This window comes from Anolis carolinensis, chromosome 1, assembly GCF_035594765.1.
Source record: "Anolis carolinensis isolate JA03-04 chromosome 1, rAnoCar3.1.pri, whole genome shotgun sequence".
NCBI classification, from domain to species: Eukaryota; Metazoa; Chordata; class Lepidosauria; order Squamata; family Dactyloidae; genus Anolis; species Anolis carolinensis.
Window position 1 is genome coordinate 185,337,817 of NC_085841.1, and position 27,726 is coordinate 185,365,542.

Consider the following 27,726-nt stretch of genomic DNA (forward strand, 5'->3'; position numbering starts at 1 on the left):
GAGAGGAGACATGATAGCCATGTACAAATACGTGAAGGGAAATCATAGGGAGGAGGGAACAAGCTTGTTTTCTGCTGCCCTGCAGACTAGGACGCGGAACAATGGCTTCAAATTACAGGAAAGGAGATTCCACCTGAACATCAGGAAGAACTTCCTCACAGTGAGGGCTATTTGACAGTGGAACTCTCTGCCCGGACTGTGGTGGAGGCTCCTTCTTTGGAGGCTTTTAAACAGAGGCTGGATGGCCATCTGTTGGGGGTGCTTTGAATGCGATTTCCTGCTTCTTGGCGGGGGGTTGGACTGGATGGCCCATGAGGTCTCTTCCAACTCTACTATTCTATGATTCTATGATTCAACTGTCCATGGCTTGAAAGAGTTTAAAAAATAAATAGAAAGCAGCAAACTTTGATTTTGCCATCTTTCATAAGAATCACCATTTCAGGCCCCTTCTACACTGCCATATAATCCAAATCATCAAAGCGGATAATCTACATTATCTACTTTGAACTGGATTATCCGATACCCCTTCCACTGCCCTGTATCCCAGGATCTCATCCCAGATTATCGGTTTATCCCAGATTGTCTGGCAGTATAGACTCATTTAATCCAATAAAAAGCAGATAACCTGGGATCAGATCTTGGGATATAGAACGGCTGTATAAAATCCAGATTATTTGCTTTGAACTGGATTATATGACAGTGTAGATTTAGATAATCTAGTTCAAAGCAAATAATGTGAATTATCTACCTTGATATTCTGGATTATATGGCAGTGTAGAAGGGCCCTTAGTTTATACTGCCATATAACCCAGTTCAAAGCAGACATTGTGGAGAAGTGTGTTAAAGCGCTGAGCTGCTGAACTTGCAGACCGAAAGGTCCTGCCAACATAGCAGTTTGAAAACATGCCAATGTGAGTAGATCCAGCGGGAAGGTAATGACGCTCCATGCAGTCATGCCGGCCACATGACCTTGGAGGTGTCTATGGACAACGCCGGCTCTTCGGCTTAGAAATGGAGATGAGCACCAACCCCCAGAGTCAGACATGACTGGACTTAACGTCAGGGGGAACCTTTACCATATTCTGGGTTATATGGCTGTGTGGAAGGGCCCATAGGGCTCATACAATCCATCAAAGCACATCATCTGAGGCTGTATAGATCCAGTCTCAGATGCTATGGCTTTGATAAATGATGCTCCTGGAGCAGAGAGTCCTTTTCCTTTCTCAATGTTGGAATAATCCCACTATCTTCGGACCCTTCCACAGCGCTGAATAAAATCCCACATTATCTGCTTTGAACTGAAATACGTGGCAGCGTGGAGTCAGATAACCCAGTTCAAAGCAGATACATGGTTGTGGAAGGGCCCATTATCTCTATTATCAAAAGCGCCCTTTGCCGCTGTATTTATTTTTTGTTTTTTTCCTCACACGACGATGTCTTTCTTTTGCATCGAGTTTAGTTTAGTTTGCATCGAGTCCTAGACTGGAGAACCGGACGTCAAGGTCGAACACTATGAAGACTTTAACCTTTTGTGTTTTTCATCTCCCCGCCCCTTTCAACCCTCAGCAGCGTTCCCAGAAGGGCCCGCGAGAAGCATTTCCGGCGGGGCGCCATTTCCGCTCTCGTGCGCCCTGTTTCTTTGCGCGCGTTTCGGTGCCTGGCTGTCGGGGAGTCGCGCGTCTGTGTTTGTCTTCGTTGTTGCTGAGGGAGCTCCGTCTCCGCGCCGCCGCCATGCTGGTTCTCTTCGAGACGGCGGCCGGGTACGCCATTTTCAAGGTGAGCGCCGCGCCTCCTCGGCCATGTGCTCCCTTGCCCGGGTACAAATGGCCCGGTTATCCCGCTTTAGAGGCGTGTGAGGGAAAGAAAAAGGCCCTTACATCCTGGAAGGATTTTCCCTCCCGCCTCAGTACTAATTTGAAATGACTTCGATTTCCCTTGAGAATAATATTGTTGCACAGTATGTCCAAGCAGCTATTTTCAGGTTGCATTATTCACTGGTTAGTGTGGCATTGTTCCATGGGCAGCTTTCTGGTAACTTTGAAGTTTTTTTTTTAAGGATGCAAGCAGGACCATCCATTTTGTAGCTCTATACTCAACAGTGTGGGGCTTCGTTCTGGGATTTGTAGTCAAGGCCCCTGAACTGAGGATCCCAGGATGGAGCCGTTACAGTACCTCAGGCAATATCAAGTTGGTTTTTCAGAGATACGCAGGAGTAATCTGTGCAGTTAAATACAGTAGAGTCTCACTTATCCAAGCCTCGCTTATCCAAGTCTCTGGATAATCCAAGCCATTTTTGTAGTCAATGTTTTTAATATATCGTGATATTTTGGTGCTAAATTCATAAATACAGTAATTACAACATAACATTACTGCATATTGAACTACTTTTTCTGTCAAATTTGTTGTATAACATGATGTTTTGGTGCTTAATTTGTAAAATCATAACCTAATTTGATGTTTAATAGGCTTTTCCTTAATCCCTCCTTATTATCCAAGATATTCACTTATCCAAGCTTCTGCCGGCCCGTTTAGCTTGGATAAGTGAGATTCTACTGTACTAGGTCCTGATCTCCTCTCAGGTTTAAAGTTTCATGCAGGTCTTTTGCCTGAATTTCCCTGGAAAAGTCTATAGAGAACAGAAAATAATCTGAGTATCAGAGTATAAAGGAATTCAGAATATTTTCTTTGTTTAAAATTTGGTTGTAAATCTATTGTAATTATATAAAATGGCACCTTGTACTATACTGCCAATTGGGCTTTTATTCTGAAAGCCCAAGAAAATGCCACTGGGTAGAAAAGTTAGGAATGTGATGCTGGAGTCTTGTTGGCATAATTACTTTGTTCACGGTCTGGCTCTCAAGAGTTGGGGGCATCCATTTATAATTAAAATCTTTATTTGCACAATAGTGAATTAACTTAGGGAAATCTTTGCCAAATTATCTGTGTTTTAATTAGTCTTACTACCTTTGTACCATAGGTTCTGAATGAGAAGAAGCTCCAAGAAATTGATAGTTTATGGAAAGAGTTCGAAACTCCTGAAAAAGCTAATAAAATGTAAGCATTCTTTTTCTTGTTGCAGTAATGTGGCTTATGACACCCTGGGGTTGAATGACAGGTCTATTTTCCTTTGTCTTAGTGTATTAATATTTTAATCTTAGAACAACAAAGAACTGCAGGATAAATAATATATTAATAAATATTCAAATATCGGATGGATAGGGAAACTTTCGTGGAAATAGTTAAAGAAGCAGTTAAAGAAGAAGTTGGATAGTTGGACAGAACTAGGACTAGTTGTCAGATTCATGTGTCAGTAAGACTTCTAGGACAGCTGACTTGTGATGGTTTAAAATAATTGTTTTAATGTGAAGATAACTGTTTTTAGTGTTTATGTATATTTATGGTTTATTTATGTTCCGGCATTGAATGTTTACCTTATATATGTCATGCTTTGCCCTGAGTCCCCTTCGGGGTGAGAAGGGTGGAATATAAACGTTTTAAATAAATGAATGAATAAATAAATTATAATACAGTGTTCCCTCACTTATTGCTGGGGTTAGGTTCCAGGACCACCTGCAATAAGTGAAAATCCGCAAAGTAGGGACACTATTTATTTTGATATTTATACATTATTTTAGTAGTTATCCACTATTTTAAGTCTTTATCAACCAATCGTGTGTTGATAAATCGCCTTCTCCTCCTCCCGTTGCCGCTTGGGCTCCTTTTCCCTCCCTTTGGCTTCTCCTTCCTCCCTTCCTTAGACTGTAAATTGTAATTTTTTATTATTTATAATAGTCTTTTAGAGTTTATTGAAAAACTGCGAAACAACAAATCCGCGAAAAGTGAACCGCGAAGTAGTGAGGGAAGACTGTTCCTTAAATAGTTACTCAAGATACACTGAATGTGAATTGGATTTTGTAGTCATAATGCTACAGTATAATGACAAAAATAATACCCAGTTTTACCTGTGTTATCTCAGTAATTGTTGCATACAGCCCTTTAAAGCAAATCATAATCATATTAAACATAGCAGTTAAAACTGAACTTGCTAAGTCTGCAGTTAACCCCATGCCTCAATTAACACTTGAACTAAAGAATGTTATAAACCTCCCTTGCTAAAAGTGTCTTTTATGTCTTTCAATTGGGTTCAAACCCTAAAGAGTGAATAGGTATTTTTTTCCTATAGACTGTCATTCACATGATGGACAAGTAATTTATATTTGTTATATATTAACTGCTTTTTTGTAAACTTCAAAAATTTCTAATTGCTTGCATTAATTTGATTGGTGGCTAAAATGGGTTCTTCATAATTCTGACAAAAATGTTGGATTTCCTTTTTTAAGTGTGAAATTGAAACACTTTGAGAAGTTTCAGGACACTACAGAAGCACTTGCAGGTAATTACAGGTTAAACATATTTTGTCTTTTCTTTCTTGGGCCTCTTGTTAATGTTAAAACTTTAGCCTATGGTGATGAATGATGGGAGAAATATATATTGCCTTTCTCTGATCTATAGTTGAACTCATCTTGGTGAGCTGTAGATGTAATAGACTTTATGTTGTGGTGGATTTTGGTTTTAAGATGTTGTGTTTAATATGGACATGAGGGCACAGCAGACTTATATCGGTGAGTTATGATGAACGTAATACAGTAAGAATCTGTTGGGAGAGGATAGGAACATAGAAAGTTGAAAATGACTCGTGATTGGCTAAGTGAAGAGGTGGTAAAATGCTGGTATGTAAGAAAGTTGGATGCTAGGAATAAAAATTATAAATGTTCAAGGTAGTCAGTGTCAGATAGGGGTTAGTTGACTCAGTCAGGATATGGAGGGAGGATGAATATCATTTTAAGGCATATCAGAGAGAGATATGAGTTGTGAGTCAGGATTTAGCTTTATTAAATAATATTGATATTCTGTTCAATTTCTGCTAATCAGCCCTCCACATTTGCAGGTTTTATTTTTTGTGAATTTCTTTATTCCCAGATATGATTAAAATATTTTTTCAAGGAATCTGTAGGCTATCCAGTACACCTCTGTGGTCAATTTTCACTGAATGTTGACCATAGAATCATGCTGGAGGCCCTAAAGAGAACACCTTTCTAGGAATCTGTAGGTTCACCAGTATGATTCTGTGGTCATTTTCCACTAACTGTTGACCACATAATCATGCCAGAGGACCTAGAGATTCCCTCAGATTTATTTTGAAAAGCAGTTTATTATTTAGTTTTCCCACTTTTATGGGGTTCCTGCATCCCTAGCCCCTTTGGGAGTGGAGAGCCCATTATATTCACTTGTGCCTCTGACTGCATTAAAGAAATTGGGCTGTTTGAGATCAGATACACAGTATCGATAGTGACCGCAGTTATTCAAGGAGGGTGGTTATCATGGGGGGGGGGGGGGGAGATCAGATAAATAAAAATATAGCACAGAACCCATGAGAGCATGTAGAATAGAGGTCTCCAAATTAAGGCACATGGGCTGGATAGAGCCCTCCAAGGTAATTTGCCCAGGCCCCACCCTAAATTTTGGATTTCAGGTCTCCCTAAGTTTGAAATGCCTTGAACACACAGCAACCCTATCTCATCAGCCAAAAGTACAAATGAAATACTGATACGTTTGTGTTGGTTAAAATTGTTCTTCATTTAAAATATTTTATTTTTCTTCCATGGGTTGTTTTTTTTGTTTGTTTGTTTGTTTGTTTTTTGCACTACAAATAAGATATGTCCAACGTGCATAGGAATTAGTTCATGTTTTTAACAAACTATTGTCACCACACACCCCACACAGTCTGAGGGGCAGTGAACTGGTCCTCTGCTTTAAAAGTTTTAGGACCCCTGATGTAAACAAGAGATGGCCATTAATTGAAACCCTTACAGACTGATCTGTAGGTAAGCAGTTGATTATGCACATATCGGATGTAATATAATGAGTCTGTCTTGGTGCTGCCCATCCAGGCAGTGCGTGAGTGAGTGATGTTTCTTTATGCCCAAATCTTGCATACATCTGTGTGCATATACTTGTTCTCATTGGTGTGATTTTTTTAAAAAAAAATGCATCATTACACCTATATATAAGAATCCCTTTATACCTGTGTTATCTGTGATTTGTCATCGGAACTGAATATTTATGTTTATGCACAACATTTTGTCACTACCCAGAGACAACGGATAAATATGAATGTCCAGTTGTTGCGGGGTTTTGTTGTTTTCTTCAGATTTCATGGATAAGATCATTCAGATGCATACAAACCTTTTTCACCATTTTCTGTTCTCCTGTAAAGCATCGACAGCTCTGGTGGAAGGCAAGATTAGCAAGAATTTAAAGAAAATCTTAAAGAAGATAGTCGCCAAAGATGCCCATGAACAGTTGGCTGTGGCAGATGCCAAACTGGGCGGTGTCATAAAGGTAAACCCTGATTTGTGAGTTTGGCATTTAAGGAGGAAGCCTCTGGTATGTTTTACTGTTTCATGCATATATGTCAGTTATCGGTTGATAATGGGCTTTTTCCCCTTTCCTTGCTTCTGTTATTATTCTGGGATCTTTCTGTCTCATAGTGATTGTATTTTGCAAAGCATATAGATTTTCTTAATCTATAGAAATTGAAACTATGACTGTGTAGGCTGATAATGTAATAAATAATGCAGAGATAAAGGGGGAAAGAAAAGGAAATAAAAATAATCTTGTTGATTCATTTATACCTTGCTTTGTACTCGGACCCAGGGCACCTTATAACAATTAAAGCAAACGCAATTAAATACAGTTACAAAAAAAGAGAAGTTAAAACATGCAGGGGTTATTATTAAAATACAGTTAAGCAGTACCAACAGTTAAAACCATTGGAAACTGATTTATTAAATGGTGCATGATAAAAATTGAGAAAAGCTTTATTATCCACCGCACACCATTAAAACCTCTCACAGTCAGTTCTTAGAAAGCCTATAGAAGCAGAGAAGCTTTCACTTGTCAAGAAAATAATGGGGGGGGGGGGGCAACTTAGCCTCCCTAGGACATTTTTAAAGTAATCCAAATGAGTTGTAACGTAGGCATGTATCATCATGACCACATCAGATGAATACCATTTCTTGATCCTAAATAGCCTTGTGATAATTCAATGACTGCAAAAAGGTTGATGATACTATATTTTTCAGGATTTCAGAGTAGAACCTAGGTTCTTGTGATGTCGCCATCTTTTACTATATAACTGTAATACATTAATTGATAAATGCCAAGTTTTCTTTGAGAACATGTGTATGTTTTCATACTGTGCATATATTTTCAAAGAAAGATTGGCATACAATAACAGTGTCACTATTGGAGTAATTTCAAACTACTGTGTCCTTTCATGAAGCAATCCAAGTTCTGAAAAAGAATCAATTCAATTTAGGGTCAGCCATATGCCTGAATAGCAAATATATTGTTGCAGTGATCCAGTAAAAGGTTCTCACAACATATTTATTACTCTTTTCCCTCTCTGCAGGACAAGCTGAACTTGAGCTGTATCCACAGCCCAATGGTCACTGAATTGATGAGAGGCATTCGTACACAAATGGAAGGTCTTATCAGTGGTCTTCCAGCAAAAGAGATGGCAGCTATGTGTTTAGGATTGGCACATAGGTAACATTAAATGTTTGTACAGCTTTCTTGCTTTTGTGTTGTCTGGGATCTCTTTCCAAATACATAGGCATCAAAATCTTGCATTTTTGTAAAGTAGTATCAGCACCAAACATTTTTGAAACTAGGGTTTTATAGCATAGTCAACATGTAGCTTTTTCTAATGAAAGCTAAAAGATGAATAATTGTGAAAACGTTTTGAACGGAAGACTCATACACAGAGTAACCATTTGTAATTACCACCGACCTTTTAAATAAGTAATCTGGCATATGTTCCAACCATGCAACAACTAAAATCCCACTTCCCATGCCCTCTTGTTGCATCCCCATTGAAGCTCTCTCAAGAGGGGTATTTTTGTATTAGTGGAGAGCAGCAAACACATCCAGCTATTCTTCTTTGACAGATACACATCAGTAATGTTGTCAGGATCCTTTCAAAGACCCCTAGGGTCTCTGAGGATGGTGTTGTAGTGTGTGCAATTAAAAGAAAGTGGCTTCTCCTTCTGCTTTACAACAAAACAAATATCCACCTGAGAGCTACACCAGAGAAAAAGCAGGTGTTAAAAATTGTGATACATATTATAGTTGCTTGTTGGTAATTCATCTATTACAAGATGAATGTATTTGTATGTATTTGAGAACACACATTAGAGTAAATCTGAGACAGATAATTATCTTTACAGTTTCCCATCCTCTTTATGTGAACAGTGGTTGGGACTAACACATAAGAATGTTCAGCCTGGCTTTCTAATATGTGATAGACAGTCAGTAGTAGTCCTCATTGTAGGGGATGGCCATTGCTCAGAGGGGAAACAAAAATCAGGGAATTCTTAGTTTGATAGGTGATTATATGCCGAACGGTTTACATTTTGTGGATTCACTTTTTTTCAGCCTCTCCCGATACAAGTTGAAGTTCAGTCCAGACAAAGTTGACACCATGATTGTCCAAGCAATCTGTGAGTAGAGTTCAGTGTTAAACACTGTGAATCTAGCATGTATGTTTGAATTTTTAATGTAAGGGCCAGTTCAAAAAAGTAGCCAATTTATTTTTAGAACTCAGGTTGTTAATCCAACAGCTCAGATTCCTAATACTGGGGAGAAGGGAAGCTGCTTTATTCTCTAAACACTCCAAATATCTCTAAACCATAAGATGATATCTCAGTCAGGAGGGAGGGCAGGGTAGGTGATGATATAGGCCTCTTCAACCTGTGGCCCTCCAGGTGTTTTGGACTTCAGCTACCAGAATTCCTGACCATTGGACAAGCTGGATAGGGCTTCTGGGAGTTAGAGGCCCAAACGCCTGGAGGTCCACAGGTTATGCAGGCCTGCTATTAAGTGCAGTCCCCATAGCTCCAGGGAATATATTCCAAGACGTGTGGATACCTGAAACCACAGATAATAGTGGTGAACCCTGTAGCAATGAAGGACATCTGGCCCAAGAATAGCATAGAGTCACATGGAGAACCTAAAAACTGTCTAGAGAGGAGATATCTTGTCAAAAGAAGTTATCGAGTCCCATGAATATGATGGGACTGGGTGTCGTACTGTACAGAATGTCTGAAATTTATCTTTACAGTAGTGGAATTATAAAAAATTTCAGATCGTTATATTTTGACTTATTAAAACATGTTGACTCCTGCTTAATTCCTTGTGGTGATCATTTGAAACTGACATGCTATGAGTTTATTGCAACTGTTGTTCTTATACTTTGAAACATACATATTATGAATATATTGCAGTTGCATTGCAGTATGAATGGAATACTAATTTTGATATGTTTAGGAAGAGAAGTAGTTGAATGGTATTAAACCTGAAAATATGCAACTAGGTTGTAAGGTTGAAAAAGCTGGGATTTTGTGGGCATTGTCACTGAAGTAGAGGAGTATCCAAAGTGTGCCAAGATACTTGATTTTGATAGTACAACATTTGGGACATTTGACTGTATTAGGGACAAAGGTTAGTGATTAAAACATGTTCACCTTATAACAATTATTTTAATTCATCATTTCATTTGTGCAGCTAAGATAACATAAAAGGAATCCCCTTAAATCAAATCAGCTTTTTTAAATTTGCCACCGCAAAAAGCCTAAAAACATAGTGTGTGATACCAGTTTTTAAGAGTGCTATACCTAAAACAAGATGCAAAAAGTAAAAACAGTATGCAATTTAAAAATTCACAGAATATTGTACTGACACACAAAGTGCCCAAATGTGGTATCAGATTGAGCACAAATAACAAAATGGCACTATGTTGTACTGAAAAGTTCTGTATCAGTGAAGTACCCTAGAGTGAAGTATGCCTTCAGTTCTTTTAAATAAATGCCTGTTGTAATGATGTCCATTTTGGAATAGAGGATGATGGTGTGAAAGCTCTGCTCATCAACTTGCACAACAGGCTGCACATAATCATGCTTACCAGTTGCAACTAAAGAAAGGTGCCCTAGCAAGCTAACAATTCATTTTGTAAAATCTGTTTCTTCCTTGAAATTCTTTGATCATGTTAGTTGTCTTGTTTAACTACACTGTTTTAGTTAAGGTAAACATTGTGCGCACCACTCTATGATCTTAATTTCTTGATACTGTTTTCAAAAACATATCTTTTCTAAAGAAAAACATCCTATCTATTTATCTCTCCCAGCCCTTCTTGATGACTTGGACAAAGAACTAAATAACTACATCATGCGCTGTAGAGAATGGTATGGTTGGCACTTTCCAGAACTGGGCAAAATTATCACAGATAACCTAACCTACTGTAAATGTGTACAGAAAATTGGTGAGTAATGCTGGATTACAATAGATCAGTTGTGATGTCTGTGGTGTATACATTGCTTTTGAAATTATGTTGAAAATGAGATCAACACTGTATTAAATCATATTAGCCCCAGATATGCAATTCTTCATCATTTACGTAAATATCACCGTTGTCTATTTTCTATTGAATTGCTTATTGAGTCAGTGATAAAAATATGAAATATAGGAAGTTTTCTTTGTAATTTTGTAGAAACAGTATATGTATGGCCACAAGGAATTGTGGTTCTGCAATGTTGTATTTCAATGCCCAAATCCCTTACTATTGACCATACAGGTTGAAAAATTTGAACACCGCAATCCAGCATCATCTAGAGCAGTGGTTCTCAACCTGTGGGTCCACAGATGTTTTGGCTCTCAACTCCCAGAAATCCTAACAGCTGGTAAATTGGCTGAAATTTCTGGGTTGTAGGCCATAACACCTGGGGACCCACAGGTTGAGAACCATTGATCTAGAGGGCTGTATGTTCCCTAGCTTTCATTTAATAACTGCTTCTCTTCAGGCCACCAGTAAATTCCATGTATTCTGTCATTCAAACAACAGTGTGGATATTTTTATTTCAAATAAACAATAGCGGAGAAAGAAGCTGCCTATAGCTTTGTATGGCAACACTGGTGGATTCATGTCAATGAAAATCACCCATTTCTTGTCAGCTTCTCATGTTTGACTTTATACATTATGCTTCTTATCCTTATTCCTGTATTTTATCCCTCATTTCCCCAGGTGACAGAAAAAACTTTTCCTGTTCTGATCTGTCTGAGATTATTCCCGAGGAAATTGAAGAGGAAGTGAAAGCAGCTGCAGAGATCTCCATGGGAACTGAAGTGTCTGAAGAAGATATAAGCAACATCCAGCACTTGTGTGACCAGGTAATTATGTAGTATTGGCTAGAACTTCAATAACAGATACCATTAAAAAAAACCAAGAACCCTTAAATGCAAATGGAATTTACAAAGTGTATTAAGCCACAAAAACACTTCATGGCTTAGTTCTGTTGGAATTGAATCTGTTTTAATTCTGAACTGCCTGGATCTGCTCAAGCTAATTTGGGTAAACATATCTTTGTTTTATTAGCCAATATGCCAATAAGCATTTATATTTATCTCTTTCATATAAGCTGTGCCTAAGCCGGGAAGTGTTTGGATAACTATAACAGAGTCCCCTCCAATACGTTTATAACAGGAAACTGCTTAGAGGTTGTGAAATGTTTCTGAGCCTGAGCAAAAAGACTCATTTATATCATTTCGTTATATGTACCTATTAGCTGTCTACTGCTCGGTTCAAAATTAAATGTTTTTTTTGGGGGGGGGGCATTCTAAAGAAGTAATTTCTGAATGTTCTTGGTGGCAGTGATGATTCTTGTGATGCTGCATTCCTGATATACAAACTGAGGGCTGCATAGTCACTACCTCTTCTGATGCCATCTGAAATCATTGATTTAGGGTAACAACTTATTCATGATATGAATTTGACTAAGTGGGATACTTATTCTCCTGTTGTTCTAAGGTCTGTAGAGACATGGCTTCTACATGTATTAAGACACCCCATTACATCACTTACTTTGGTTTTTAAATATAATAAAAAATACTGCAAGGTAACTTTGCTCTACTTTTAAATCTAAGCTGGAAGGCCAGTTCTTGTGTTGGCCTTTCAGCTTAGATTTAAAAGTAGAGCAAAGTCCAAGTTAACAGTAAGCCCCTTGGGTAGAAACCAGTACTCTGATTATCATCAAATGAATCACTTGAGAATTAAAAGAAAGAAGCTGTCTTTTTAACTTGATCCTACATTGGATCCAGTGCTTTGTAGAGTTTTTGTTACTGGAAAGCTTGGTTCGCCAAAGCATCTCAAATGTCTGAGAGTTGTTTGCCTTCAAGTCATTTCTAACTTACTGTGATCTTAAATCAAATCTCTCACAGTGGTTTCTTGGCCAGATTAGTTTGGAGGGAATTTGTTTTTGCTCTCATCTGAGGTTGAAGATTGTGTGATCTTCCCAAGTTCACCCAATGGATTTCCAAGGTTGAGTGGGAATTCGAACCCTAATTTTCCAGTTTCTTAGTCCCAACACTGACAGCACCACACCATGCCAGTAGTTAGCTACATTTTTCTTCCATGAATACTCAAGGAATTTATTGTTAAAAGCAAAGATCAACATAACTTTTATTGTAGAAACATTCTGAACTTGTGGATTTCACACCTTTTGTCTCCAGTATCTGAATGATCTGGGCTCAAGATCTCATAAGGGATTGATTGCCTGTTAACATTACAGCCTTTTAGACAATTCAGATCTGATTTGGTGGCCTTGCTCACCCATTTATATCTGTATGTTAAGAGTGTGAGGGACTGGGCCTTTTCAGTGTTGGTGTCAAAGTTTTGGAGTGCTCTGCAATTGGACATTTACCATGCTCTGTCAATGTCAGTCTCTTTTAATAATATTTGTGTTCCATTTGGCTCATGCCATGTTTTACCATGTATGCTGCTTTTAAAAGTTTGTATCAGTTGTCTTTAGCTTATTATTTGTATATATTTTTAAACCAGTGGTTCCCGACCTTGAACCCTCCAAGTGTTTGGGATTTCAGCTCTCACAATTTCTAACAGCTGGTAAGCTGGCTGGGATTTCTGGGAATTGAAGTCCAAAACACTTGGAGGACCAAAGGTTGGGAACCACTGGTTTAAATTCTGTACAATGGTACAGACAACCAAGCTTCTGTATATCTAAATAATAATCCTTACTTTTAAAAGGCAGGCTGTCAGAGACAGAACGCCAGCAAGTAAAACAAAACTCAGTTTATTGAGGTTACAGAACTGAAAACGCCCGTAGGAAACAAAGAACAGGGCAAACACTTGACTTCAGTGTGATAAGTAACAAAAAACAGCTCAGTTTGAGCTTAAACGGTTCAAAGGGATAAACCGGGTTAAACAGAAGTATAATCCGGATTAAATCAAAAGTGCTTACTTCAGCCTGGCAAACAATGCAAACAAAAGAGGATCAACAGGAGTCAGAATGTAAACAACAGACTGGTGGCAGATTCCTCTCTGCTACTTCAGAAACAGCAGGAGAATAAACCAGGCTTGTTTATTCCTTCCTGCAGCGAGCGAAAAGCGTGGTCGTAGTCAGGATTCAGTTTAAGGTTCAGCGGCCAAAGATATCCAGGTCCAGGCACAGCAGTCAGGGTAACGGCAGTCAGCAGGGTCCCAATCCGGTCCAGAGGTCTATAGCCAAGCGTAGTCGTCAAGAAATCCAAAGGTCTCACCGATAGCCAGCAGAAGGGATAATCCGGAATCGAAGTCAGTCAGTCCAGCGTCAATCCAGTGCGAGTAGATATTGCCCGTCAAAAAGACGACGGAGGTCCAAGCTATCGAGATTAAACACAAGTTGCACAGAGAAAAACCCCGCACAGTTCCTCCCTCCGTCGATGCCCAGTGTCCTTGGTAAACTTACGTATCCAGTAACGAATCACACCCGTCTTCAGGAAGTTCCCCAACAAAAGCCCAAGCGTCCGTCCAGATTACCTTGCCCAACGCAATTAGACATTGGTCCCAAACCCCATTTTATCCCAGTTCAAGCTCATCATCGCTGTCAGCTGCCATCCCAATTCCAGGCGCCCCAACATCATCATCCTCATCAGAGCTTAAGCACCTTTGACTACGCCCCACAGCATCCCCAGCTGTGGATCCCGCTCCATCCCTCCAGCCAGTCCATGGGTCTGATCCTGCAACCCGCCAATCACCTCCCATGCTTTCATTGCCTGTTTCCCCAACACCCAAATCCTCCCTCACACGAGTCCATTCCATGTCGTCCTCCTCCGAGCTGGCCATCTCTTCCTCCAAACCCTGAGAAAAACCCTCAAATGAGTCCTCATCTGTCGGGTCTGTAAACAAATCCCGGAGCCGTTTCCTTTCACGCTCCTCGAAAGAGTCTGACTCTCGAGGAGTCTTATGACCCCTTCTTCTATTACCGGAGCCCGAAGGCTCAACCATAACACAGGCAGTTGTTTAACTTCTGTTAACTGCTCTCTTATTAGACGTATCTGCTCTCTTTTTTAATCTTGCTTTTGCCAGCTTTTTTTTGCAGAGTTTGACTAATTGTATGATATTTTTCAGGTCATCGAGATCTCAGACTATCGAGCACAGCTATATGATTATCTAAAAAACAGGATGATGGCCATTGCACCTAATCTTACAGTTATGGTGGGAGAGCTAGTTGGAGCCCGGCTTATTGCACATGCAGGTATAATTGTTTAGGGATGTGTTTTACTCTATTCTGCACCTTACAGTGCCTAAAACATCTTAATTAATGAATCAGACTATCTCTACTTTTATCACTTTGAGATATTGTGAGATATAAGCAGCAGCATAAAAACTGATTTAACAAGAAAAAGCCCATAGCTGCCAGACCATACTGAAAAATAAAAGATTTCAACATTGGCAGGAGCCTAGAAGCATTCAATGATGATTCATTTCTGAAGTTTGCCTGATTTCATCTTTGAAAAGTGAAGGCAACTCTAGTCACTACCTCTTCTGAGATGCTTCTTGAGCTCTGCTCCCTGCAGTCCATGTTGCATTAAAGGAGATTTAGTTAATTCAAGTCATGAGAGGAGACAGATGAATCCGGTTTTTGTTGCAACCAATTTCCAGTAGCAACAATAGTATAACCTGACACTAGTTTCTTTCTCCAAAACTCTCCATTTCAGTCCAGAAGATTGTTTTATGTCTGCAATTCTTTTTTGTTGTTGTAGGGAGATTTTAAGCTCGATTCCCGTCAGCAGAGTTGGCAGGTTGCAGAGGCCACTCATTTCCTTGAACCCCTTCTTGTCACCTCTTTTATTGCAGGTTCCCTTTTGAATCTGGCTAAGCATCCAGCATCAACTGTTCAAATTCTGGGTGCCGAAAAAGCACTGTTTAGAGCTTTGAAGACAAAACATGACACTCCCAAGTTTGGTCTGATTTATCATGCTTCCCTTGTGGGACAAACAACAGCCAAAAACAAAGGAAAGGTAAGATTGTCTTATATTGTACATGTTGTTTTCCTCAAGCACCACTGTCTTGATAGAACTTGTAAGAAAGTGTTAGACTGGGTGATTTGCCAGTCTATTGAAAGAAGGAGTAACTAAGGAGTTAAGACTTAAATTTTTACTTAAAGTTTGATAAAAAAGTCTAACCTGCTGGTTCTCAAATACCAGAAGATTTTCTGCCATATGTCTCCCCAGTTCATTGCTTATAATCAGTTTCGTACACAGACACATTAAAACTTTCACATGTTGCTTTTGATTAATTGGTATACTCATCCAACGTTAATACTAGAAGGCAACAGTCCAAATTAAGCAGGTTGACCTTCCTAATTAGTAGAGAGATATTTTATTTGAGTAGGGCTTTGGCACTTAAGCTGCTTTGTAGTGAAGGGAATCTTACGTGAGTGGATGCTAGCTAGGTTTTGTTTTAGATTAGGCTTTGTTTCTGAGCTGTATTTTTTATTGGTAGCTATATTGAGTATTTTCTTCAGCTTAAAGGAAGGATATAAGTTGATTGAAAGACATAAGTCAGTTGTATTCAAAGCAGAGTTAACTCTAAAATCATCTTCAGTTGAGGTGCATTCTATTATGTGGGTCAAGGAAGAACTGCCACTTAGTCATGGCTGAAGATAGGGAGACTCAATTATTTTGGGAGCCTATTACTCCCTAGTTCATTGCATTCACACCACTATTCAGTTATCCTGTACGCAAGTAGGCCTTCCCAACATATTAAGGATCAGTGCTGTAGTCCTCAGAATGTCTGACATCTTGTTAATAGTTAATAGAATGGTAACAGGAAAAAATGGCTTTTTGATGGCATGCAAATTACAGAAGTCCTGTGCATAGAAATCCATATAATAGATTATGAAAGTAAATGAGGTGTGCATCTTTATCTTACCTTTTCAAAATTGGTGCTATAAAGATTATTGTATGCAATTCATTTGTTTTTTACATACCTGTGATGCTTTATTCATGTGAAAATATGCAGTGAAGAAAATAAATATTTGAACAATCAAAAGAATGGGCAAAACAATCAAAAGAATGTTTTATGTTTTATATTTTATATTTTATACTGTATTTAATTGGTTGTAATACATTTTTATATGTTGTTGTTTTTAATGATGTGTCGGCATCAAATTGTTGCCACACCTTCGGGTGAGAAGGGCGGGATAGAAATATTTGAAATAAATAATAAATAAATAAACTTTTTTATTTGCAGTTAAAAGCTTGAAATACATTTTGTGTGTATATGCCTGTAGATTATCACCTCATTTGTTCATGAACCTCATAGGGTTTTGTTAGGCAAGGACTACTTGGAAATGGTTTTGCCAGTTCTTCCCTCTAAAATATTGCCTACAGTACCTGGTGTTCATTGGTGGTTTTCCATCCAGGTTCTGATTAAGGCTGGCTCTGCTTAGTTTCCAAGATCAGATAGGATCTGATACCTTAAGATATTAAGGCCTTATTTAACATACAATACTAGGCTTTAATTTAACTTGAGATCATTTTTTAAAAAGCAAACATAAAAAATTAAGTGTGGTGTGCTATGATCTTCCTCATCCAGATTTTATCCAGAATTTTCCACTGTGTTTCCTTGCATCGGCATGATTTTCAATTGCATGTGTACAGAACATTGTCATTGAGGTTTCACTGGGTGTATTTCACTCTTTACTGTAAGATCTCACGAATGCTGGCTGCGAAAACAGCGTTGACTATTCGTTATGATGCCCTTGGAGAAAGTACCAGTGCTGAAATGGGTGCTGAGAACAGATTAAAAGTAGAAGCAAGACTAAGGCACTTGGAAGAGAAAGGGGTGAGTACATAGAAGTGGAAACAAACCTTGTTTTCTGGGGCTGAAAAGAAAATATTTTGGAACCAGTTGAACCTTTGTGGGGAGAATATCCCAATAAGTATAACTGAAAGGGCATTCTATATAGTCCCACTACTGCTCTCTTGGGGAAAGGCCTTTCTTGTTAAACTCTGGGAACAAGCAGTTTTATTATTGTGTATTAGGTCAAATGTGGTCATGTCATTCTAAGGCAACAAAATATCCTGGTCCAGCCCTGCAATATTAGAATGGCTGTTTTGGCTCGTGTCGACATTCAAACCAAGCAGAAAGTTGGCACATGTCAGGACCCAGGCTGCAGAGCACCAATAACCATGCGCAGAGACCAGAATCTATCTAATATCTTTATTAAAGGAATATATAAAGTCAATAAAAACAAGTGTAGAATATAGTTCAGAAGTAGACCTTTCAGGAAAGGTCAAATATAGTCCAGGAAAACAATGTCCAATATATGATATTAAGGTCCAAAGTTATAATCCACTTCACCGAAACACACACTATTTGGCAAGCAATAGTGTGGGGAACTGTCCATAGTCTTTGAGGCTTAAGGTAAATCCGAAGGAAAGGAAAACAAGGCTGGAATCCGAGAAGCAGGGTCCGTGGTTTAAAACGCAAGGCAAGGCAAGACTTGAGACTTGGCAAGGTCCAACTTGAAACAAGGCAATCGTGGAACAAGAACTGGGTCCATAGAAATCCGTGGAACAAGGCAGGGCTGGGAACTTGATTCAGGAGCTGGGAACTGGAGTACGAAGTCTACACACGATCTCACTCCACGAGCTGACGAATTGACTCCGCAAGGGTTCCTCCGAGAGCAAACACCTAAATAGGATCTTGTTTTCCCGCCAAAGAACACTTTCTCTGGGGAACAAGAACCGAAACCCATTCTGTGTCCAGATGCTTGACTCCTTAAAGTTTCCCAAGGGAAACAGACTTAATCAGCTAATTGTCTGGCAGCTATCCTGGCGCTCCGGCGAGTCGCCTCGCGAGCGCCTCTTTGTTGATTATAATAATCTCGGCGAGAAAATGGGGGAGATTTCTGCTCAAGGCTTGTTTGGCTGACTTCTGGAGGGCAAATATCCTGCAGGTGCAAGGGCTCCAGTTCTGGCTGAAACGGTGGGAAATCCAAGTTTTCCTCTTCATCTGTCACAATAATACTAGGAACAGGACTACATGGCCCATGAGACATCACAGCACATGTTTGACTTGTTTGTGTACATATGCAAACTGACATCACTTAGCTGGAATTCTAAAATCCACCTGATACAGTGACATCTTCGTTCTTTATGGTTCTGCATACACAAAAATTCTCTCATTAAAATGCTGTGCATAAAATTATTTTCAAGTTATGTGTATAAAGTGTATGTGAAACAAATGAAGTTCATGCTTAGACTGGATCCCATTTCCAAGATATTTTATTATGTTCTTATATGCAAATAGAGGTATTCTAAAATATAGGAAAAAAATTGAAATCCAAAATATTTCTGGTTTCAAGCATTTCGGGTAAGGGATTCAATTTTAATCCTTTTCTCAAGGACTAAGGGGTACCCATATTTTTATGACTATGGGCAATTTGTTTTTCATAATGCTGACTTTTCATCCTTAGATACGACGAATAAGTGGCACAGGAAAAGCTATGGCCAGGGCAGACAAATATCAACATAAGAGGTGAGTAGCTCTGTGTTTGTTTTGCCTTCAATTTGTTTTGCCTCTTTGTTTTAATGTTAATACTGTAATAAGTTTAGGATTTGCTAGATTCATCAAAATATTTGATATTTGGGTCAACAGAAATATTTTCCTTCTTCTCGGTATCACATACATGGCAAATTACAGTATCGTAAGAAGAGTATCTACACATTCTGCTAGAACAGGGGTCCTTTTAAGCAGAGGGCCAGTTCATGGTCCCTCTGACTGTTGGAGGGCTGGACTATAGTTTGAAAAAAATTTCTATGCACACACATATCTTAATTGTAGTGCAAAAAATATAAAAGAACAATACGGTATGTAAAATGAAGAACAATTTTAATCAGGTTAAACCTACCAGTATTTCAATGGGAAGTGTAGGCCTGCCTTTGACTGAGGAGATAGTCAAGTTAATTAGCGTTGGTGTTGTTGTTGTGTGCCTTCAAGCCGTTTCAGACTTAGGGCGACCTAAAGTTTAGGGAGGGGGGAATCTGGCCCACAGGCCTTAGTTTCGGGATCCCTGTGCTAGAACAAATAAGTGTCATGGTCTTCTTTTGATTTTATAGATCAGACTGCGTTTCTATGGTATTTTGGATAGTGTTAATTATAGTGTATTGAAATTGCTTGTACATTTAATATGTAATACTGTGGAGAGTTTTGTATTTAAACATTTGACTCAGTGAATAGGCTTTGCTTTAAAACATCAATTGATTCCTTTGTGTTTCTGACCAATGGTAACTGGATTTCCTGTAGCTGTGCTTCAGTGACTCTTTAGCTATGGTAGAGGTAGATGGCTGCTAGGCATTTAATATCTAGCAAAATTACATCAGGAATCAAAGGACCATGGATGAGCCTTGCAGGTGGAGGGTAGAGCTCAGTCTATTCTATGCTGTCATCCTCTATTTTTAAGACCATAGATGATTTATTTCTGTTTTTTAGACTCATGAACATAAATCTTACATATTGTCTCCACACTGATGCAGCCAGAAGTTATTTCTCTAATTGCATCATCATCTCTAGACTCCAAAAAGATATAGCCACATATGGCAGTTGTGCTATGTTGTCTATTCACACCCCAGAGAAAACTGTTTGTGTGAAATGATTGTTACTCTAGAATTACTGCACAATAGTTTTAAACTTGAGAGGCCCCCATGGCGCAGCGTGTTAAAGTGCTCAGCTGCCGAACTTGCAGATCGAAAGGTCGCAGGTTTGAATCCACGGAACGGAGTGAGTGCCCGCTGTTAGCCCCAGCTTCTGCCAACCTAGCAGGTTGGAAACATGCAAATGTGAGTAGATCAGTAGGTACCACTCCGGTGGGAAGGTAGCAGCGCTCCATGCAGTCATGCCAGCCACATGACCTTGGTGGTGTCTGCGAACAATGCCGTTTCTTTAGTTTAGAAATGGAGATGAGCACCAACCCCCAGAGTTGGACACGACTGGACTTAATGTCAGGGGAAAACCTTTACCTTTAGTTTTAAACCAGTGATTCCCAAAGTGGGCGCTGCAGCGATCCATGGGGGTGGTGATGGCACCTATTAGGACACCGGGGGGGGGGGGCAGGGGAGGGGAGGGGCTTCTTCCCAAGAGCCCGAGACAGGGCTGAGAATCTATACCTCTCCTAAGGCGCTTGTTCGGACACAGATGACGGAGCTAGGGAAAGGGGCAGGGCCTCCTTCCAAGAGCCCGAGACAGGGCTGAGAATCTATACCTCTCCTAAGAGGCCTTTTAGGACTAAAGGGCGGGGCTGGGGCGGGGCCTCTTCTCAAGAGCGCGAGACAGGGCTGAGCCTTTGAATACCCCCCCCTGAGGCGTTTGTTAGAACACGAGGGTGGGGTATAGAGGTTCAGCCCCGTCAGGCACTCGGGAAGAGGCCCCTCCCCCTCCTCTAGCCCCGCCCCCTGTGTCCTGGCAAACGCCGCAGGACAGGGATAGTAGCTCAGCCCTGCCTCAGAGCTCGTAACTCCGCCCATCCCAGTCCTGGCTGCCCATTTGTGGCCCCGCCCACCTCCCCCTCTCAGCCCTGCATCTTGGACTAGGGGAGAGGCTCATCCCCGCCCTCTTGGGCAGGAACCATGCCCACCCCTCTTAAGTCACACCCCCTTCCCAGGGGGCACTGAGTAATATTTTTTCTGGAAAGGAGGCGGTAGACCAATAAGTTTGGGAACCACTGTTTTAAACCATAGAAGATCTATATCCAGAGATAATATAGCAAATGTTGAGGACAAATAAGGGAGGGCTGTTGGCCTTTGGTTCAATTTATGAAATACTTAATCCTATTAATACTTTAGGGATCAGAACTCACTGGTCTTTCAGATGCTCCTGGACTCCCAATGAGAATGAGCCAGCGGTGCAGTGAGTTTTGATGGGAACTGTAATACATCAACTTCTGAAGGCAACCTCATTCCTAGACAAGATTACACGTTTGGTTCATTCCAGTTTGGGGGTGTTCATAGTGTGAAAGAGACATGAGGAAGTTCAAGGAAAGGATTAGTACAGTGTTTGTTTTTTCCTTTGTTGAGTGAAAACATGGTGGTAAGCGTACCAGATATAAATGAAATTGAACTTTCTAGAACGCATATTGCTCTTGAATTGAAATATTTTCCTTACCCGTCTTAATGTAACAGAAGAAGAATGCATCATTTCTGCATTCAATAGAGTGCTTAAGTTGTTGATGCTGTAGAAAAATTGAGTGGGAGTTTTTGAGGACATCCGGGGTAAATGTGAATTAATCTTCGTTGTCATTGTATTTGAAATATTTGGTGCACTTGCCTTATGAGTGTGATTTATAAAACCTATCCTGTTGTTCAAGTGAAGTGAAGACGTACGACCCTTCTGGGGAATCCACCCTTCCTCGGGTCCCAAAAAAACGCAAAATCGAAGCTGAGGAGGAAGAGGAGGTACCAGCTCCCAAGAAAGCAAAGAAGACTAAAGTAGTAGAAATTAAAGGTTAGTTACTCTGTCTCTGGCGATATTATTATTATTATTATTATTATTATTATTATTATTATTATTATTATTATTATTATTATTGCATGTGAGAGTTAAGCATGTTCTATATTCTGTTGTCAGTTAATTTGCAGTCCTGATTTAGTTTTAAAAAACATATGAAATAAAGAGAAATGTGGAACTTTCTGCCCCGGAGTGTGGTGGAGGCTCGTTCTTTGGAGGCTTTTACACAGCGGTGGGATGGCCATCTGTTGGGGATGCTTTCAATGCAATTTTCCTGCTTCTTGGCAGGAGGTTGGACTGGATCACCCAAGAGGTCTCTTCCAACTCTATGATTCTATGTATGCTAAGAGGGGCCCAAAGTCCACTACATGTTTATGGTTCATGTTACGCTATCACATAATATACCTCAATTCCTGTAGAAATTATCTCCCACATAACTTATTTTCTCAGCCTGGGTTTGATGCTTTTGGGAAGCTCGCAGGATATAATGTGTAGTAGCTGCCTCACTTAAGCTTAATTGGTATTTGTACTGTTCCAAGTTTTTCTAATTATACACACAACAGCCTGGAAAGCTTTTAAATAGGAAAAGAGATTCAAATTGCAGGAAAAAAGATTCCACCTAACATTAGGAAGATCTTCCTGACGGTAAGAGCAGTGGCATATGCTGCCTTAGCGGGTGACAGAGTCACCTTCTCTAGAGGTTTTAAATAGGAGCTGGATGGCCATTTGCCAAAAGTGCTTTGAGTGTTTGTTTCTCCCTGGTAGAAAGGAGTTGAATTGAATGGCGTTTGGGTCCCTTCCAATTCTATTATTCCAGAAACATTATAAAAACTCTTGAAACTCATCTGAGACATGTTTTTGTTTTGAACAAAATAAAACAAAAAATAAGGACTATGCTTCATACACACACACACACACACACCAGTAGAAGCAGTTTTTACAATACCGTGTTCCCCCAAAAATAAGACAGTGCTTTATATTAAGTTTGGCTCCCAAAGACACGCTAGGTCTTATTTTCTGGAGATGTCTTATTTTGCTCCCTCCTTCTCCTTTACGCTGCACGCTCCTTCCTCAGTGGCAGCGGCTTCCTCCTCCTAGGTCTTACTTTTGGGGGATGTCTTATATTTGGCAATTCAACACTTTTTTTAGGTCTTGTTTCCAGGGGATGTCTTATTTTCAGGGAAACACTGTAATGATCCTAAAGCCTACCAAAGTAAATCACACACCTACATAGCATTTGTTTATAACGTTATCGAAATACACATAATTTGCTCCAGTTGAATGTGTGTGGTTTTCTTCTGATAGATTTGGAAGTGTGTGTGTGTATTCATTCTGAATGAGGATTAATTGTGATATGCACTGGTTTAGTCCTTTTTTGTTGACATTAATTTTGTTTGTTTGCTGCTTGTTAGATGGGGGAAGCGGTGTGAATTTTCTTCAGTTGAGAATTGAAATACTGATAGACCTGGTCTGGTACTGAATATATACAAATACCCCTTTTGCTTTGTGCAAAATACAGATGTTCTTGGGTTCATTTGTAGCAGTGTTTTGGGAAGAAAGCCTCCCAAACTGACATGTTTTCTAGCTTGTGACATGAGCCAAAGACAGAACCTTCCAGGAGCCTCAGCCCTCATTTTGTTTTGACTTGAAAGTGTTGTGGCAAACATTGCTGTGCATAAGCAGTTTAAACCCTGACAAAGGCACCTACTACTTAAGGGTCAGTGGCAATAAAATGTATGATAAGTTATTCTACATTGTCACTTGTGATGGGCTCCCATGCTGGGTATGACAGTTGACTCCTGCTGGTATAATGGCACAGTGTTCCCAGCATAACCACTTTTGAGGGTTTGTTCTGCTTTATAGCACAGCTTATTGTAGAGAAAATAAATATTTGTATTATTTTTCTGTACTTGATTTAATTTCAAGTCCTAAGGGACTGGACAGCAATTGTGATGTGTATCTTAACATCAAGCTCAGAACAGCATTCACAGTGGGCTGGGGTACTTGCAAAATTACTAGTGGCAAAAGAATACGGGGTTCCGTGTTTTGACCACTGTGAACAGAAAGTTCAGTATTTGCTGTTCCCACTCCCCATTTGCTGCTCCCCACCCCCTGCTCCTTGTTCCTGTTACCATTATCCCCATTTACGGAATTCTCGTATGGAACCGATCTTGCCTTGTGTAAAATCACTCCAGATATCAACAAAATGCAAAACAAGACATGCTTCATTATGGGCAGTCAGCATCCTATCCCTGTAACTCGTTACAACACTCTATACAATAAAAATGGACAACTCCACAGTCTCCTTCCATTGACAAACTACCAAAAGTCCAAATCTTGACTAGCCTGTACATCTTTCTTGTTTGAATAGATCTCTCTTCTGTTGGCTAGTTAAAACTTCCTTTTTAGAAAAGTTTTGTCGTTCATCATACTTGTTTAAAAGAGCCAGAGTTCTGTGGAGCTTGCATGTAAAAGCTAAAGAGATGGGTTTAAAAAAAAAAAAAACAAAGGCAAGGAGTTTTATCTCAAGACTATAAATGTCACACGATAGCATTGTGCTATGCAAAATACTTTACACTAATTCTAATTAAGCATCTAATTCTGTTTTTCAACTTGGTTTACACTGCAATACCAATATTAGTTTGTTCCCAGCACATTTGTGCTTTTTGCTGGTGTTTCTCTAATGAGTCCCCACTGGGAGAAAGGTGGGGTATGAATAAAGGTAAAAAGGTAAGTCCAGTCATGTCTGACTCTGGGGTGTGGTGCTCATCTCCATTTCTAAGCCAAAGAGCCGGTGTTGTCCGTAGACACCTCCAAGGTCATGTGGCTGGCATGACTTCATGGAGCGCCGTTACCTTCCCGCCAGAGTGGTACCTATTGATCTACTCACATTGACATGTTTTCGAACTGCTAGGTTGGCAGGAGCTGGAGCTAACAGTGGGGCTTGAACCTGGAACCTTTCAGTCTGCAGCTCAGTGCTTTAACGCACTTTGCCACCGGGGCTCCTAAATAAAGACAACAATAATGCTGTGGTTGAAATAAAATCTGGTTTGTTTTGATGGATGACAATTTTATGTTCCTTTTTTTAAGTAGAAGAGGAGGCAGCAGTAGAGGATGAGCAAAATGATAGTGGAAGTGTCAAAAAGAAGAAAAAGAAAAAGGATAAAAAACAGGAAGCTCAAGAAGAAGCAGTTTGTGTGGAGGAAGATGAAGAAGAGCCATCAACCAGTACAGCAGTAGAGGTAAGAAAACAAGGAATAGGATGGAGAGAAAGGATCTGTTGACAGATCATGGGTGCTTTCATTGGTTCTGCATGCTTTTATGATTCCTAGACATTCAGCATGAATAGTAACAAAATTGCTTTTCTTCCAACCTAAGTCATATTAGTAAAACAAAGAGAACTCTGGTTAACTAGGATATTTCAAGTGCAAGAACTGTAAGCTCCATTTAGTTCTGATATTCCTAACAAATTCCTAAAATCAATATCCCTTCATTCTAAGTGTGTATCTTTTGCATGAGGCTTTTGTTCTATGGTTATGTACATTGAAATCTAGAGGGCAAATTATAAATTGGTAAGCGACTCTAGGTTGCTTTTAGCCTTTGTAGCTGAGGAGCTACGAAGACAAAAATTCTCTAAACAAAAATAAAAAATAATGGTTGATGGATCCTGATGTTATAGAGAAAAACAACAACATCAAAACCAAAAGTAGATTACAGCCTGCAACTTTATTTATTTATTTATTTATTTAATACATTTATATCCTACTTTCTCTCACCCCAAAGGGGACCCAAAGCAGCTCACAATATGGCAAAATTCAATGCTGCATATACAGACAGGTAAAAACACAATACATCATATATAAAAACCACATACACATATAAATACAATAAAAACTTTAAAGCTATGAAGCCAAGTCAAAGTTGTTGTTGGGTTGCTACAGTTACTCTGGTTCTGTATTGCACTTTTCCAAATGTTTGCTCGCGCAGCCAGGTCTTTACTCTTTTCCTGAAAACAAGGAGAGAGGGGCCGTGTCTGATATTACTGGGGAGGGGGTTCCCCCACTGAGGGGCCTCCACTGAGAAGGCTCTGTCTCTTGTTCCCATCAGTCGTGCTTGCGATGGGGGTGGGACCAAGAAAGGGCCTCCCTGGCCGATCGTAATGCTCTCACAGGTTCATAGGGAGAGATACCTTTTGGAAACTGCCTGTCCCTACCATAAAATTATTGTTATCCTAGTGCACACTGAGATCTTCAAGGTTTTTTTAGAGCTTTGTGGGGGGTTTTGTACACATTAATATGAAGATGCAGTAACCACCATCACCCTTCTCTCTGCTACCTGACCTAAGTAATTTGTTTTAAAGGATTAATAGTAATTACAATTTTGTCAAATACAGATTTTGAAGAAAGGCATTTCTTATTTTATCTGCTTTCCCATCATCCTCCCTCCATTTTACCTTCTGTAGGGTTTTCTTTTGAGGGCAAGCCTACACATTTCTGTGATCTAAAATACTTGAATGTCCAGAATCTCCATTAATTTTATCCAAACATTTCTACATATGACACAGTTGCCTCTCTGTGTGTTCCATAGCCCCAGTTGGCTTCGGCATGCTCAGACCATCCCATTTCTTAGAAAAATGGTCTCCTTTGTGCATTGTGAGTCACAAGCAAAATGCAGCGACTTGCTTCAAGGCAGTGTAATGTAGCCATGATCAAGCTCACAGGAGGAAATGTTCTGGTGTGTGCTAAAGGAGCTCCATGCTGTGATGTTTGGGTGTTGCGTGCCTTGCTTCCATTTACGCTCCTCAGAAATTCTGGAGCAGCCAGTCTTTCTGAAGGCTGATTGCTTCTGCTACATTGTGAAGAATGATTTTGTTCTGCTGAGATGCTTAGAGATGAAAGCTTTTATCTTCTGTGACTGAGTGCTGTTGACTCATTTCAATAGGGTTATATCAGTGGTAACCATGGATTCCTGCTGCTCCTGAGCTTCTCTTGTCTGAAGAGATTAGCAAAGAAAACTAGACTACGACCATGCACGCCTACTCCTGTCCTCCTTAATAGGAAAATCCCTTTGATTCCCTTGTACTCAGTATTAAGAAAATATATTCAGTATGAATTAATTAACCAATTATATGTTGAATGCTTATTTTCAGAATACAGAGAAGAAGAAAAAGAAGAAGAAGAAAATGAAAGAGGAGCCTGAAGATGATGACTGAGAAAAGAAAACAACAGTCTCTTGGGATGACTTAATTTGGCCTAGGACATTTGCTTCACAAAAATATTTTGCTTCATTAGAAGAGAAGGCAGAGGGATTGTTTGCCTTTTCTTGGGACAGATCCTGTTTTGTTTTTTGTGTTTTTCTAACCAAGTTTTGTTGACATTAATTTTTATTGGCAATATTAGTACAGTATATCCATACTGTAATGTTGAGATGGGAAGTTATGCCTGAAAAGCAATATATGCATATTTTAAATAGGTAAATAATACTTCATCAAGTCCCTTCCTGCAGACTCAAGTCTGAATAAAAGTACTACTTTCTAACTGTCTTTATGTCTTTCTTGGGCCTCCTTTGGAAGTTTTTTTTTATTACATAGTGTACTACAGGTCCATTGTACTGGATAATGGTTTACACAGAGGGAAACTATGCAAAAGAAGATCTAAAATAATAATAGCAGCTGCCTCGATCCAGAAGTCTGTAGTTGTGCAGAACTCCTTGGCTGGCGTGACCATTATTTGTATCTTTTGAGGGGAATGATTTTTGCAGATTTGTCTAACACAAAGTTATTGTTGGGGAAATATATGTTATCACAATATATTTTGGTAAAAATA

At 39.6% G+C, this 27,726-nt stretch overlaps 1 protein-coding gene and 2 non-coding genes across 3 annotated transcripts; all 3 read left to right on the forward strand.

The window, feature by feature from the left end:
* The first annotated feature begins 1,596 nt into the window (after positions 1–1,596).
* Positions 1,597–27,443, forward strand: nop58 (NOP58 ribonucleoprotein). Its single transcript, XM_062962060.1, has 15 exons — positions 1,597–1,776; positions 2,978–3,054; positions 4,341–4,393; positions 6,278–6,402; positions 7,475–7,611; positions 8,500–8,564; positions 10,247–10,381; positions 11,141–11,286; positions 14,519–14,645; positions 15,248–15,411; positions 17,105–17,239; positions 18,876–18,937; positions 21,762–21,898; positions 24,995–25,143; positions 27,051–27,443. Exons 1-15 carry the CDS (start codon positions 1,732–1,734, stop codon positions 27,111–27,113), a joined length of 1,620 nt encoding a protein of 539 aa, XP_062818130.1. The 5' UTR covers positions 1,597–1,731; the 3' UTR covers positions 27,114–27,443.
* Positions 11,759–11,843, forward strand: LOC134295808 (small nucleolar RNA SNORD11B). Its single transcript, XR_010002414.1, has one exon. It is a non-coding gene; the product is annotated as a small nucleolar RNA SNORD11B (small nucleolar RNA).
* Positions 14,857–14,944, forward strand: LOC134295806 (small nucleolar RNA SNORD11). Its single transcript, XR_010002412.1, has one exon. It is a non-coding gene; the product is annotated as a small nucleolar RNA SNORD11 (small nucleolar RNA).
* Positions 27,444–27,726: the final 283 nt, after the last annotated feature.

Excerpts from the sequence above, each read along its gene's own strand:
- nop58 (XM_062962060.1), top strand. The coding sequence starts at position 1,732 with ATGCTGGTTCTCTTCGAGACGGCGGCCGGGTACGCCATTTTCAAG. Across the intron at positions 11,287-14,518 it reads TCCAGCACTTGTGTGACCAG|GTCATCGAGATCTCAGACTA; the intron begins GTAATTATGTAG and ends GATATTTTTCAG. Across the intron at positions 18,938-21,761 it reads GACAAATATCAACATAAGAG|TGAAGTGAAGACGTACGACC; the intron begins GTGAGTAGCTCT and ends CTGTTGTTCAAG.